The sequence below is a fragment of the Pongo pygmaeus genome, chromosome 2 (genome assembly GCF_028885625.2).
Source record: "Pongo pygmaeus isolate AG05252 chromosome 2, NHGRI_mPonPyg2-v2.0_pri, whole genome shotgun sequence".
NCBI lineage: Eukaryota > Metazoa > Chordata > Mammalia > Primates > Hominidae > Pongo > Pongo pygmaeus.
The window spans coordinates 104,499,784-104,513,085 of NC_085930.1; the positions used below are offsets into that span (position 1 = coordinate 104,499,784).

The 13,302-nt window shown below is 57.6% G+C and overlaps 1 protein-coding gene across 2 annotated transcripts; it reads left to right on the forward strand.

Annotated features, from left to right (window-relative positions):
* The first annotated feature begins 1,260 nt into the window (after nucleotides 1-1,260).
* Nucleotides 1,261-13,211, forward strand: LAMB2 (laminin subunit beta 2). Of its 2 annotated transcripts, none has more exons than XM_054481609.2 (33): nucleotides 1,261-1,400; nucleotides 1,487-1,563; nucleotides 1,692-1,864; nucleotides 1,950-2,085; nucleotides 2,166-2,239; nucleotides 2,632-2,820; nucleotides 2,914-2,977; nucleotides 3,204-3,406; nucleotides 3,496-3,616; nucleotides 3,937-4,125; nucleotides 4,338-4,517; nucleotides 4,640-4,752; nucleotides 5,031-5,110; nucleotides 5,191-5,335; nucleotides 5,536-5,694; nucleotides 5,770-5,897; nucleotides 7,829-7,961; nucleotides 8,167-8,359; nucleotides 8,436-8,579; nucleotides 8,842-9,073; nucleotides 9,156-9,319; nucleotides 9,400-9,624; nucleotides 9,713-9,930; nucleotides 10,039-10,135; nucleotides 10,225-10,597; nucleotides 10,694-10,878; nucleotides 10,952-11,193; nucleotides 11,273-11,621; nucleotides 11,955-12,162; nucleotides 12,240-12,381; nucleotides 12,465-12,641; nucleotides 12,733-12,892; nucleotides 12,963-13,211. In XM_054481609.2, the coding sequence occupies exons 2-33, from the start codon at nucleotides 1,488-1,490 to the stop codon at nucleotides 13,097-13,099; spliced, it is 5,409 nt and encodes a 1,802-aa protein (XP_054337584.1). In that variant the 5' UTR covers nucleotides 1,261-1,400; nucleotide 1,487; the 3' UTR covers nucleotides 13,100-13,211. The 2 variants fall into 2 exon arrangements, with proteins under 2 accessions (XP_054337584.1, XP_054337585.1); XM_054481610.2 differs by having other exon boundaries at nucleotides 5,203-5,335.
* The last annotated feature ends 91 nt before the right edge of the window (nucleotides 13,212-13,302 follow it).

Here is a 13,302-nt window from a genome sequence, read left to right on the forward strand (position 1 = left end):
ATTAGCTGGGCGTGGTGGTGGGCGCCTGTAATCCTAGCTACTTGGGAAGCTGAGGCAGGAGAATCGCTTGAACCTGGGAGGCAGAGGTTGCAATGAGCGGAGATCTCGCCACTGCACTCCAGCCTGGGCGACAGAGCGACACTCCGTCTCAAAAAAAAAAAAAAAAAAAAAATTAAAATTCTCAGTAATTTCTAGTATCCCTGATCCCCCAGGTTGACTACACGATCCTCAGGGTGACTGGAGACCTCTACTCCGGATATCCAGAATAACTCCCAGCGATGCCTAAAGTCCAACGGATTGACTGACCCCCACCCAACCCCCACCCCCGCCGCCCCCATGCTCCTTTGTGAAGTGGGGTGATTCCCCTGAGGAACTATCATCAGCTTTCTTCCCTGGATGGCAGCTCAGGGCACTCCCTGCCGGGACTGCGGAGGCGGCAGGCCAGACCCAGCCCTAAAGACCGGCGGACCCCATGTTTCCCCCAACTTCCCGTTCCCAGGGCCCTGGGTGGGGCGCGCCCCATGTCCCCCACCCATTTTCCTCCTTCTCTCCCCTTCCGGGCCGCCGCGCACATTCCAACCACAGGCTCCTGCGATCCCGGCAGGCCAAAAAGTCTGGAGCGGATAAATAGCCACAAGATCCGGAGTCGCTCGCCGTAGCTCTGGTCCAGTGTCCACCACCCAGAGCCTATTTCCATACAGGGAAACCCGCAGCACTTCTTGTGCCTACTTACCGTAGTGACTAGTGGGGGAGGCAGTGACCCCCCTGGAGCTGTGCTTCTGGCTGGGTGTGCACTTTCCCCATCTCTCCCCCAGCCCCATCCTGTCCAGTCCCTAGGACTACCCGAGAGCCCCCCACAGCCCTGAATAGGGGAATTTGTTGCTCCTGCTTGTGCCCTCCAGACTCTCTGTTGATGCTGGAGCCCTGGGATCAAACGGCTGAGTTGATGGTAATTTCCACGGCGCCCATGACGCTGAGGGGAAAAGGCTACAGTCTCCTTGGTCCAGAGTTGGAGATCCCGAAGATCTCTCTCATTTGCTCCTGCCATGCCCCCAACTTCGTGAGCCCTCTTCCAAGGATAGTTTAAAGCACCAAACCCCTTACCTTCCCCTGGCCCTCGTATAGGTGTGGGCTTGGGGGCACAATAAAGATTTGTGGGTGAAGTGGTCTGTCTCTGGTTCCTGGGGCGAAGGCAGTTTCCGGAGGGAAGGGGTAGGGTTGGGGTGAGGGCGCTCTCCGCCCGGTGTTGCGCTCCTGCCCAGAATCCGCTCCGGCCTTTCCTTCCTGCCGCGATTCCCAACTTTGCTCAAAGTCGCTAGACTCTAAGCTGTTGGAGGGACCGCTGGACAGACCCGGGAACTGACAGAGGGCCCGGAGGGAAACAGGCCAAAGACCCACAGGCAGAGTTGACACGGAATCCCAAAGCAAGGAGGAGGGCTCGGGCCCGAGACCGTTCACCTCCCCTTATCCCTGTTCTCCTCTTCAGGATGGAGCTGACCTCAAGGGAAGGAGGGAGGGGACAGCCTCTGCCCTGGGAACTTCGACTGGGCCTACTGCTAAGCGGTGAGAGGGCCTGGTGGGGGTTGGGGGTTGTGGAATGTGATGGTAGGTCCTGGTAGTTGCCCTTGGGGCACATGAGGTGGGGCCACCAGATAGGAACTCAGCAGAACTGACTGAACTACTGTCCCCAGTGCTGGCTGTCACACTGGCACAGGCCCCTGCCCCGGATGTGCCTGGCTGTTCCAGGGGAAGCTGCTACCCCGCCACGGGCGACCTGCTGGTGGGCCGAGCTGACAGACTGACTGCCTCATCCACCTGTGGCCTGAATGGCCCCCAGCCCTATTGCATCGTCAGTCACCTGCAGGTGTGGCTGGGGACAGGGTGCCACGCCGAGTCAGGGTGGGGCTGGCACTGCCTGAGGCACTGATTCTAATCCCCATCCAACCCAGGACGAAAAGAAGTGCTTCCTTTGTGACTCCCGGCGCCCCTTCTCTGCTAGAGACAACCCACACAGCCATCGCATCCAGAATGTAGTCACCAGCTTTGCACCACAGCGGCGGGCAGCCTGGTGGCAGTCAGAGAATGGTGAGGCCATGGGTGGGGCAAAAGTGAGCAGGGCTGCCCACCAGTAGCTTTGAGTCCTTGACTTCCGACTCCTGTCCCAGGTATCCCTGCGGTCACCATCCAGCTGGACCTGGAGGCTGAGTTTCATTTCACACACCTCATTATGACCTTCAAGGTGCCTGCATATCTGGGAGCCTACCCGAATCACCCTGCTTGGGTCTCCATTGCCCCTGGACAGAGCCTCAGCTCTTTAACCCAGCCTCCTTGAGCATGAATGCAGGAGGCTCCTTCATCCCTTCACACCTTCCATTTGCCTCCAGGCCTTTGCACATGCTCTTCTGCCTTTCCGATCCCAGGCTGGGTCAGGCGTTGTCTCCCTGAGCCCCATGAACCCTGAGTCTCCCCATTAGAGGTGGCTACCCTCGCTGGTCATTATCTGGCTTCCACCAGTCACCCCCACTCTCCGTGAGCTATTTGAGGGCAGTCTTGGGCTGAGCAGGGCTCTTGATGGCTCTGGGTTGGGCTTGGGTCCTGGTGCCTGCTGATCAGCTATGCCCCCCTACCCAGACATTTCGCCCTGCTGCCATGCTGGTGGAACGCTCAGCAGACTTTGGCCGCACCTGGCATGTGTACCGATATTTCTCCTATGACTGTGGGGCTGACTTCCCAGGAGTCCCACTAGCCCCCCCACGGCACTGGGATGATGTAGTCTGTGAGTCCCGCTACTCAGAGATTGAGCCATCCACTGAAGGCGAGGTGAGGACTGGCATCTGGGCTGGAGGGCTGGAAGCTGGGGATGATGGGCCTGAGGCAAGGTCCAGTGTCACTATGAACTCCCTGCCTCTCCAGGTCATCTATCGTGTGCTGGACCCTGCCATCCCTGTCCCAGACCCCTACAGCTCACAGATTCAGAGTGAGTGCTCCGCCTTTGAGTCTGGCACAGTCCGTGTCCGGCTAGGGACTATTTGGGGCCTCAGTAACTATTTTGGGTGATTCCTAGGACAGATGCCAAGCCCAGTTTAGCTCGGGTGGCAGTGTACAGGAGGTCTTTCAAGGTGACCTTGGCAGCTGAGCCCCTGGGTGGGCATGGGGCAGCAAGGGCCTGCCTGGTCAGTTGGCCCCCCCTTCCCCCACCTCAGACCTGTTGAAGATCACCAACCTACGGGTGAACCTGACTCGTCTACACACGTTGGGAGACAACCTACTCGACCCACGGAGGGAGATCCGAGAGAAGTACTACTATGCCCTCTATGAGCTGGTTGTACGTGGCAACTGCTTCTGCTACGGACACGCCTCAGAGTGTGCACCCGCCCCAGGGGCACCAGCCCATGCCGAGGGCATGGTGAGGGGCTTCAGACGGTTGGGATAGGGCTAGGGGCAGGGGCGGACACGGCTGAGCAGTGCTGACAACCTGCCTGCCAACCTCTATAGGTTCACGGAGCTTGCATCTGCAAACACAACACACGTGGCCTCAACTGTGAGCAGTGTCAGGATTTCTATCATGACCTGCCCTGGCATCCAGCTGAGGACGGCTATAGTCATGCCTGTAGGAGTGAGTGAGATCTTGGCCTCCATAGCTCCAGCACTCTGCAGCCTGGCTGTGCCCTGGGTAGAACCTAGAGCTGGTTGGTCAAGCCCCTAAAACCCAGGCTGCATCCAAAGAGTATGCAGGCCTTGATGCCCCTTGGGACCCCCTCAATCCTCCTCTGCAGTCTGCTCTGGGTAGGGAACCAGTATGATGCTGAGGCCTTGGAGTCCCTGAGCCCCTACCCACAGATTCTGGCCTGTGATAGGGATCTAAGCTGGCCTACTTCTTACCCTTGTGACCTGGTTCCTCAAGTGGCCTTTGCCCTGCCCTTCCTCCCCTGCCAGAGTGTGAGTGCCATGGGCACACCCACAGCTGCCACTTCGACATGGCCGTATACCTGGCATCTGGCAACGTGAGTGGAGGTGTGTGTGATGGATGTCAGCATAACACAGCTGGGCGCCACTGTGAGCTCTGTCGGCCCTTCTTCTACCGTGACCCAACCAAGGACCTGCGGGATCCGGCTGTGTGCCGCTGTGAGGCTGGGATTGGGCAGGGGGAGAGAAAGCTGAGGCTGGGGCAGGAACTAGAGAGCTGAACTGCTGTCTAAATTGCAGGAAATTGGGGTTAGGGGCTTGGGATAGAGCTAGACCAGGGATCCAGGGTGGGATCCCTTAGGCTTAGGAGAGGACTGGCAGTGAGCTAGTTGAGATAGGGTGAGTGACCCTGTATCTCTTTTTGCCATCAGCCTGTGATTGTGACCCCATGGGTTCTCAAGACGGTGGTCGCTGTGATTCCCATGATGACCCTGCACTGGGACTGGTCTCCGGCCAGTGTCGCTGCAAAGAACATGTGGTGGGCACTCGCTGCCAGCAATGCCGTGATGGCTTCTTTGGGCTTAGCATCAGTGACCCTCTGGGCTGCCGGCGTATGTGTCTCCTGCCCTAACTTCTATGCTGACCTTTAACCCTTGTCCTCTTACTCCTGACTCAGCTGAACATGAGCACTGCCACAGTTTCCCAAAGTGCTGATGGTTCTCCTTCCCTGCAGGATGTCAATGTAATGCACGGGGCACAGTGCCTGGGAGCACTCCTTGTGACCCCAACAGTGGATCCTGTTACTGCAAACGTCTAGTGACTGGACGTGGATGTGACCGCTGCCTGGTGCGACTGGAGGGGGCTGGAGTTCTAGGGGCATGATTTGTCCTTAGAGCACAGGGCTGGGTGTCATATCTATGCCAGTGGGTGGGTGCTGAGAGCTTAGGATCCAGTCCTGGCTGAGAAGTCTCAGGTCTGGGAGGCCAAGGGTGTGGGCCAGTGGTCTGGGGGGCATGTTTTCACTGAGGGGTGATTGAGGCTAAGACGTGTGGTTGGGATTTCCTGCTGGGTGGTGAGGGGGTCTGGAGGTCTGTTTCTGGCCCCCAGCAACTCCTTTCGTGCAGCCTGGCCACTGGGGCCTGAGCCACGACCTGCTTGGCTGCCGCCCCTGTGACTGCGACGTGGGTGGTGCCTTGGATCCCCAGTAAGTGTTATAAAGGGGGCCTGGGAAGGGATGGGGAAAGATCCTGAGCAGAAGAGGAGGTCCTTCTTGAGTAACCACAGAGTTCCCTACAGGTGTGATGAGGCCACAGGTCAATGCCACTGCCGCCAGCACATGGTTGGGCGACGCTGTGAGCAGGTGCAACCTGGCTACTTCCGGCCCTTCCTGGACCACCTAATTTGGGAGGCTGAGGACACCCGAGGGCAGGTGTGGGGCCTTCCCCTAAGCAGAGGGCTGGATGTGGGTGGACACATCTATGACTGGAGAGGTGGGGTTATGGGCAGTACCTTGTTGGGGGGATAGGGGTAATATCTAGCTTTGGCAGGAGAAATGGGGTTTGGGGCTGGCTGTGGCAGAAGAGGCAAAGACTCACCTGAGCCTCCATCCCTGGCTGCATTATCTCCCAGGTGCTCGATGTGGTGGAGCGCCTGGTGACCCCTGGGGAAACTCCATCCTGGACTGGCTCAGGCTTTGTGCGGCTACAGGAAGGTCAGACCCTGGAGTTCCTGGTGGCCTCTGTGCCGAAGGCCATGGACTATGACCTGCTGCTGCGCTTAGAGCCCCAGGTTAGACCCTGTTATCTAATGTGGAGCTGAGCCTCTGGATGTGGGAGCCTCTCCTCCATCATCCTGTTTTCCCAGGTCCCTGAGCAATGGGCAGAGTTGGAACTGATTGTGCAGCGTCCAGGGCCTGTGCCTGCCCACAGCCTGTGTGGGCATTTGGTGGCCAAGGATGACCGCATCCAAGGGACTCTGCAACCACACGCCAGGTGAGGGCACTGGTGGTAGCACTCACAATGGCAGGGGGTTGTGGGGCCAGCCCTAAGCTCCTTGCAGGGCACCTGGAAGACCCCACAGCTCATTCATCTGTTCCTTCTTTCAAATACCTCCAGAATGCTGGTTGCCAGGCCCTGCTGGGCATGGCTCTGTTCACAGAAAGGAAGTAGACAGATCAAGGCCTGCTCTCTCAGGTGTCTAAGGCCCAGAGGCCAAGGGAGGAATTAATGGGAAATCACCTGGTGTCACTATCAGGAGGGTCCACAGTGGTGGTGGTAGAGGGTGGTAGTGGTGGGGCTGTGGCATCAGAGCACTCTGAGCAGGGATGTGCCTGGTCTGATTAATGTTTTATTACATTTTGGGTAGTATTTGTTTCATGTTTCATGTTTCTTTTTCTTTTTTTTTGAGACAGAGTCTCACTCTGTCACCAGGCTGGAGTGCAGTGGTGCGATCTCGGCTCACTGCAATCTCCACCTCCCGGGTTCAAGCAATTCTCATGCATCAGCATCCCGAGTAGCTGGGACTACAGGTGCACGCCACCACGCCCAGCTAGTTTTTTTTATTTTTAGTAGAGATGGGGTTTTACCATGTTGGCCAGGATGGCCTCGATCTCCTGACCTTGTGATCTGCCCGCCTCGGCCTCCCAAAATGTTGGGATTACAGGTGTGAGCCACCGCGCCCAGCCCTGTTTCATTGTTTCATGTTTTGTTTGTTTGTTTGTTTTTGAGACGGAGTCTTGATCTGTCACCCAGGCTGGAGTGCACTGGCGCGATCTCGGCTCACTGCAAGCTCCACCTCCCAGGTTCACGCCATTGTCCTGCCTCAGCCTCCCAAGTAGCTGGGACCACAGGCACCCACCACCACGCCCAGCTAATTTTTTGTATTTTTAGTAGAGATGGGGTTTCACTGTGTTAGCCAGGATGGTCTCGATCTCCTGACCTCGTGATCCGCCTTTCTCGGCCTCCCAAAGTGCTGGGATTACAGGCGTGAGCCACTGCACTTGGCCTATTGCTTTTAGTTTTTGACCACGTAAATATTCAAACAGAAGGAAAGAGAATAACATATTGAACCTGGCTGTGCCCATTATAGACATTTTGCCAACTGTGACTTGTGTTTAGAAAAAAAATTCCTCTAGACCAGGCATGGTGGCTCATGCCTGTAATCCTAGCACTTTGGGACACTGAGGCAGGAGGATCACTTGAGCCCAGGAATTCAAGACCAGCCTAGGCAACATGGCGAGACCCTGTCTCTACAAAAAATAAAATAATTAGCTAAGCATGGTGGCATGTGCTTGTGGTTCCAGCTGCTTGGGAGGCTGAGGTGGGAGGATATCTTGAACCCAGGAGGTCAAGGCTGCAGTGAGCCAAGGTCGTGCCCCTGCACTCCATTCCATCCTGGGCAACAGAGACCGCATCTCAAATAAACAAATAAATAAATAAATCAGAAAAGAAAAAGAAAAAAGATGAGGGATTGAAGAACAATTTTTGGGATGGGATAAAAGAACCCAAGTATGAGTTTGCAGCACAATGGCAAAGGAAAGCCTTGGAGACACAGAGAGAGGGGGCAACGTAGTGTTGATGAAGAGGAGCAGCCGTTGTAGGTTGTAGGTTGGGGTCAGAGGAAGCGTGAGGTGGTTGTTGAGGAGAATTGGCAAGTTCTTGGGGTTTCCAGGCTTTATGAGTATTTCCAGTGAGTCTGCACAGGTGGATGTATGATTCCAGAGGGCCACCTTTATGAGACTATTCTGTGCAGATTCTTTGTTGGGCTGCCCAGCTGTTTGTTGGCCTAGCACAGCCCAGCGCAACCCAGCCGTAGTCTCTGCTTTGGCCGATGGCCTGGTTGCTGGGAGTAGGATGGGAGAGGCCCAGATGATTTGTACAGGGCCCCTAGATGACCCACTGCACCTGTCCCCACTCGCCCCCAGGTACATGATGTTTCCTAATCCTGTCTGCCTTGAGCCTGGTATCTCCTACAAGCTGCATCTGAAGCTGGTACGGACAGGGGGAAGTGCCCAGCCTGAGACTCCCTACTCTGGACCTGGCCTGCTCATTGACTCGGTGAATAATCTCCTCTTGCCCACACCAACCAAGATGGCAGGGCCTGTGGTGTGCGACTTGAGGGATAGCAGAGGTCTGTGGCAGAAGAGGCAGGCCCATGGTGGTGCCAGGGTGGGCAGGCTTGTGGCAGTGCTAAGGCAAGTGCTCTGGCAATGCCTACGTGGTCCCAGGTCTGAACTGCGATCTTCTTTGCTCACTCCTTCAGCTGGTGCTGCTGCCCCATGTCCTGGTGCTAGAGATGTTTAGTGGGGGTGATGCTGCTGCCCTGGAGCGCCGGGCCACCTTTGAACGCTACCAATGCCATGAGGAGGGTCTGGTGCCCAGCAAGACTTCTCCCTCTGAGGCCTGCGCGCCCCTCCTCATCAGCTTGTCCACCCTTATCTACAATGGTGCCCTGCGTGAGTGTCTGTGATGTGGGTTGATGGGGCAGAGGTGGGGACCCAGCCTGACTTGGCCCAACCCTCCTCCCCACAGCATGTCAGTGCAACCCTCAAGGTTCACTGAGTTCTGAGTGCAACCCTCATGGTGGTCAGTGCCTGTGCAAGCCTGGAGTGGTTGGGCGCTGCTGTGACCTCTGTGCCTCTGGCTACTATGGCTTTGGCCCCACAGGCTGTCAAGGTACTCTTCTGCCCCTTGTTCCCTCCTATGCTTCTCTCTCCTTCCCATTACTGTTCTCTCTCCTCCTTTTGGACCTGCTGCTGCTTTCCTCAAACTAAGTCTTGGACCCTCTACTCTCAACCTGGGTCAGTTGTAGTTCTCTTCCATTTCCTGACCTTCCCACCTAGACCTCCACTACCCACACTCCCCTCAGACCCTCCCCCACCCACACTCCCCTCAGACCCCCTCCCCTGGCTCTGGCTCAGCTCTGCCTTGCTCCTAGCCTGCCAGTGCAGCCATGAGGGGGCACTCAGCAGTCTCTGTGAAAAGACCAGTGGGCAATGTCCCTGTCGAACTGGTGCCTTTGGGCTTCGCTGTGACCGCTGCCAGCGTGGCCAGTGGGGATTCCCTAGCTGCCGGCCATGTGTCTGCAATGGGCATGCAGATGAGTGCAACATCCACACAGGCGCTTGCCTGGGCTGCCGTGATCACACAGGGGGTGAGCACTGTGAAAGGTGAGCCTGGAGCAGCTATGAGTGGGTTGGTTGGTGGGCAGTCTTCCCGGGGATGACCTTTTCTTCTTCCTCCTCCCTGCAGGTGCATTGCTGGTTTCCATGGGGACCCACGGCTGCCATATGGGGGCCAGTGCCGGCCCTGTCCCTGTCCTGAAGGCCCTGGGAGCCAACGGCACTTTGCTACTTCTTGCCACCGGGATGAATATTCCCAGCAGATTGTGTGCCACTGCCGGGCAGGCTACACGGGTGAGTGGATGGGGGCAGGCATGGGATCAGGGTGAGTTGACTGGGCTGAGCACTCACAGCTTCCTCTTGACCGTGGGCAGGGCTGCGATGTGAAGCTTGTGCCCCTGGGCACTTTGGGGACCCATCAAGGCCAGGTGGCCGGTGCCAACTGTGTGAGTGCAGTGGGAACATTGACCCAATGGATCCTGATGCCTGTGACCCCCACACGGGGCAATGCCTGCGCTGTTTACACCACACAGAGGGTCCACACTGTGCCCACTGCAAGCCTGGCTTCCATGGGCAGGCTGCCCGACAGAGCTGTCACCGTGAGTATGAGTGTGGGAGGGCATGGCTGAATTGGGGTTCTGCTTCTTGGCCTCCTCTTGACTACTGTGCTCATCTTGGTTGGCACAGGCTGCACATGCAACCTGCTGGGCACAAATCCCCAGCAGTGCCCATCTCCTGACCAGTGCCACTGTGATCCAAGCAGTGGGCAGTGCCCATGCCTCCCCAATGTCCAGGGCCCTAGCTGTGACCGCTGTGCCCCCAACTTCTGGAACCTCACCAGCGGCCATGGTTGCCAGCCTTGTGCCTGCCACCCAAGCCGGGCCAGAGGCCCCACCTGCAATGAGGTATGGGACCCTCCTGCAGATCCCTGGTTAGATGGGGCCAGGTGTCTGTCTTATCTCCAGGGCTCAGCCTCTGATAGAGGCTCTGACCCTGCCTTGTTCCCACCCCAGTTCACAGGGCAGTGCCACTGCCGTGCAGGCTTTGGAGGGCGGACTTGTTCTGAGTGCCAAGAGCTCCACTGGGGAGACCCTGGGTTGCAGTGCCGTGGTGAGGGAGCCAGCGGGGCCAGGGTGGATGAAGGACTTCCCAGAATGCCCCACAGTGGCCCTAACTCTGTGCTCTGCTCTTTCTTGCAGCCTGTGATTGTGACTCTCGTGGAATAGATACACCTCAGTGTCACCGCTCCACAGGCCACTGCAGCTGCCGCCCAGGGGTGTCTGGTGTGCGCTGTGACCAGTGTGCCCGTGGCTTCTCAGGAATCTTTCCTGCCTGCCATCCCTGCCATGCATGCTTCGGGGATTGGGACCGAGTGGTGCAGGACTTGGCTGCCCGTACACGGCGCCTAGAGCAGCGGGCGCAGGAGTTGCAGCAGACGGGTGTGCTGGGTGCCTTTGAGAGCAGCTTCTGGCATATGCAGGAGAAGCTGGGCATTGTGCAGGGCATCGTAGGTGCCCGCAACACCTCAGCCGCCTCCACCGCACAGCTTGTGGAGGCCACAGAGGAGCTGCGGTGCGGAAGGGCCTAAGAATACATGGTGGGATGGGGCAGAGGCCCAGTGGACCAGGGCTGACGCCTCTCTAAACAGCCCCCTCTCCATCATCGCAGGCGTGAAATTGGGGAGGCCACTGAGCACCTGACTCAGCTCGAGGCAGAGCTGACAGATGTGCAAGATGAGAACTTCAATGCCAACCATGCACTAAGCGGTCTGGAGCGAGACAGGATTGCACTTAATCTCACACTGCGGCAGCTCCACCAGCATCTTGACTTGCTCAAACATTCAAACTTCCTGGGTGAGTTGTTAGCCAACTAGGCAGGTGGACCAGGGTCAGTCTTCGGCTGACTGTCTGCCTCTGCCCAATTTAGGTGCCTATGACAGCATCCGGCATGCCCATAGGCAGTCTGCAGAGGCAGAACGTCGTGCTAATACCTCAGCCCTGGCAGTACCTAGCCCTGTGAGCAATTCGGCAAGTGCTCGGCATCGGACAGAGGCACTGATGGATGCTCAGAAGGAGGACTTCAACAGCAAACACATGGCCAACCAGCGGGCACTCGGCAAGCTCTCTGCCCATACCCACACCCTAAGCCTAACAGACATAAATGAGCTGGTGAGGTTCAAGTGTTGGGTGGGGCAGGTGGGTGTAGATGTTCCTCTCACATGGCCCTGACTTGTTCTGTGCCTGGCAGGTGTGTGGGGCACCAGGGGATGCACCCTGTGCTACAAGCCCTTGTGGGGGTGCCAGCTGTCGAGATGAGGATGGGCAGCCCCGCTGTGGGGGCCTCAGCTGCAATGGGGCAGCGGCTACAGCAGACCTAGCACTGGGCCGGGCCCGGCACACACAGGCAGAGCTGCAGCGGGCACTGGCAGAAGGTGGTAGCATCCTCAGCAGAGTGGCTGAGACTCGTCGGCAGGCAAGCGAGGCACAGCAGCGGGCCCAGGCAGCCCTGGACAAGGCTAATGCTTCCAGGGGACAGGTGGAACAGGCCAACCAGGAACTTCGAGAACTTATCCAGAGTGTGAAAGACTTCCTCAACCGTGAGCCTCCCACGTGTCCCAGGCCATGTGGTTGTCCCCTTTGGCAACTCCCCGTGTCTGGATCTCCCTTGGTTCATACTTGAGCCTCAGGGACTACACTGGATTAGTGTTTATGATCCCTTGACTGGCTCCTGAGTTATTGCCCATATGTGATCCCAGGTCCATGTTCTTGAGTCTGAGGCCCTTGTATAGTCCCTGTCCTTGTGATTATATCCTTACGCCTGGTAACAAACCCCTATCCCATGTACATGTCCTGAGTCCATACCCCAAAACTGTATCCTCATGCCCATGCTGGAGAATCTATGTTCTTAAGCTCTTGCTGTGTCCCTATAGAGGAGGGGGCTGATCCTGATAGCATTGAAATGGTGGCCACACGGGTGCTAGAGCTCTCCATCCCAGCTTCAGCTGAGCAGATCCAGCACCTGGCAAGTGCAATTGCAGAGCGAGTCCGGAGCCTGGCGGATGTGGACGCGATCCTGGCACGTACTGTAGGAGATGTGCGTCGTGCCGAGCAGCTACTGCAGGATGCACGGCGGGCAAGGTCTGACCCCATCCCTGGCCCCTATCCCTGACACCTGGTTTTGATACCTCCAGGTTCTGATTTCCCCTTCTCCCCAGGAGCCGGGCTGAGGATGAGAAACAGAAGGCAGAGACAGTACAGGAAGCACTGGAGGAGGCCCAGCGGGCACAGGGTGTTGCCCAGGGTGCCATCCGGGGGGCAGTGGCTGACACACAGGACACAGAGCAGACCCTGTACCAGGTGAGGTCTTCCTAGGACATCAGTGGGACAAGGTTATGGGCATGCACCGTAGATCTGTGTAACCTTTGACTCACCCATGGCAGGTACAGGAGAGGATGGCAGGTGCAGAGCAGGCACTGAGCTCTGCAGGTGAAAGGGCTCGGCAGTTGGATGCTCTCCTGGAGGCTCTGAAATTGAAACGGGCGGGAAATAGTCTGGCAGCCTCTACAGCAGAAGAAACAGCAGGCAGTGCCCAGGGTCGTGCCCAGGAGGCTGAGCAGGTGGGTTGAGGCAGAGCCAGCTGGAGAAAGTAGGGGTGGAAGATGGGCCTCCACTGAGCTACCACGCTAACCTAACCCTCTACATCTGCAGCTGCTACGGGGCCCTCTGGGTGATCAGTACCAGACGGTGAAGGCCCTGGCTGAGCGCAAGGCCCAGAGTGTGCTGGCTGCACAGGCAAGGGCAGAACAACTGCGGGATGAGGCTCGGGACCTGTTGCAAGCCGCTCAGGACAAGCTGCAGCGGCTACAGGGTAAGAAATGGGGCACCAGAGACACAGGACTGCGGGAAACCCCCCCTAAACTGACACCTGCCCTTCCTAGAATTGGAAGGCACCTATGAGGAAAATGAGCGGGCACTGGAGAGTAAGGCAGCCCAGCTGGACGGGTTGGAGGCCAGGATGCGCAGCGTGCTTCAAGCCATCAACTTGCAGGTGCAGATCTACAACACCTGCCAGTGACCCCTGCCCAAGGCCTATCCCAGTTCCTAGCACCGCCCCACATGCATGTCTGCCTATGCACTGAAGAGCTCTTGGCCCGGCAGGGCCCCCAATAAACCAGTGTGAACCCCCACTGTGTTGTCTGGACTCTGATTTGGGGCGGGCGGGGGAGTCTCCAGGGGAACCTCGAGGTTGCCCCCAGCAGGACCCAGGCACCGCTAAGC

Excerpts from the sequence above, each read along its gene's own strand:
- LAMB2 (XM_054481609.2), top strand. The coding sequence starts at position 1,488 with ATGGAGCTGACCTCAAGGGAAGGAGGGAGGGGACAGCCTCTGCCCTGG. Across the intron at positions 9,931-10,038 it reads GAGGCCCCACCTGCAATGAG|TTCACAGGGCAGTGCCACTG; the intron begins GTATGGGACCCT and ends TTCCCACCCCAG. Across the intron at positions 10,598-10,693 it reads GAGGCCACAGAGGAGCTGCG|GCGTGAAATTGGGGAGGCCA; the intron begins GTGCGGAAGGGC and ends CCATCATCGCAG.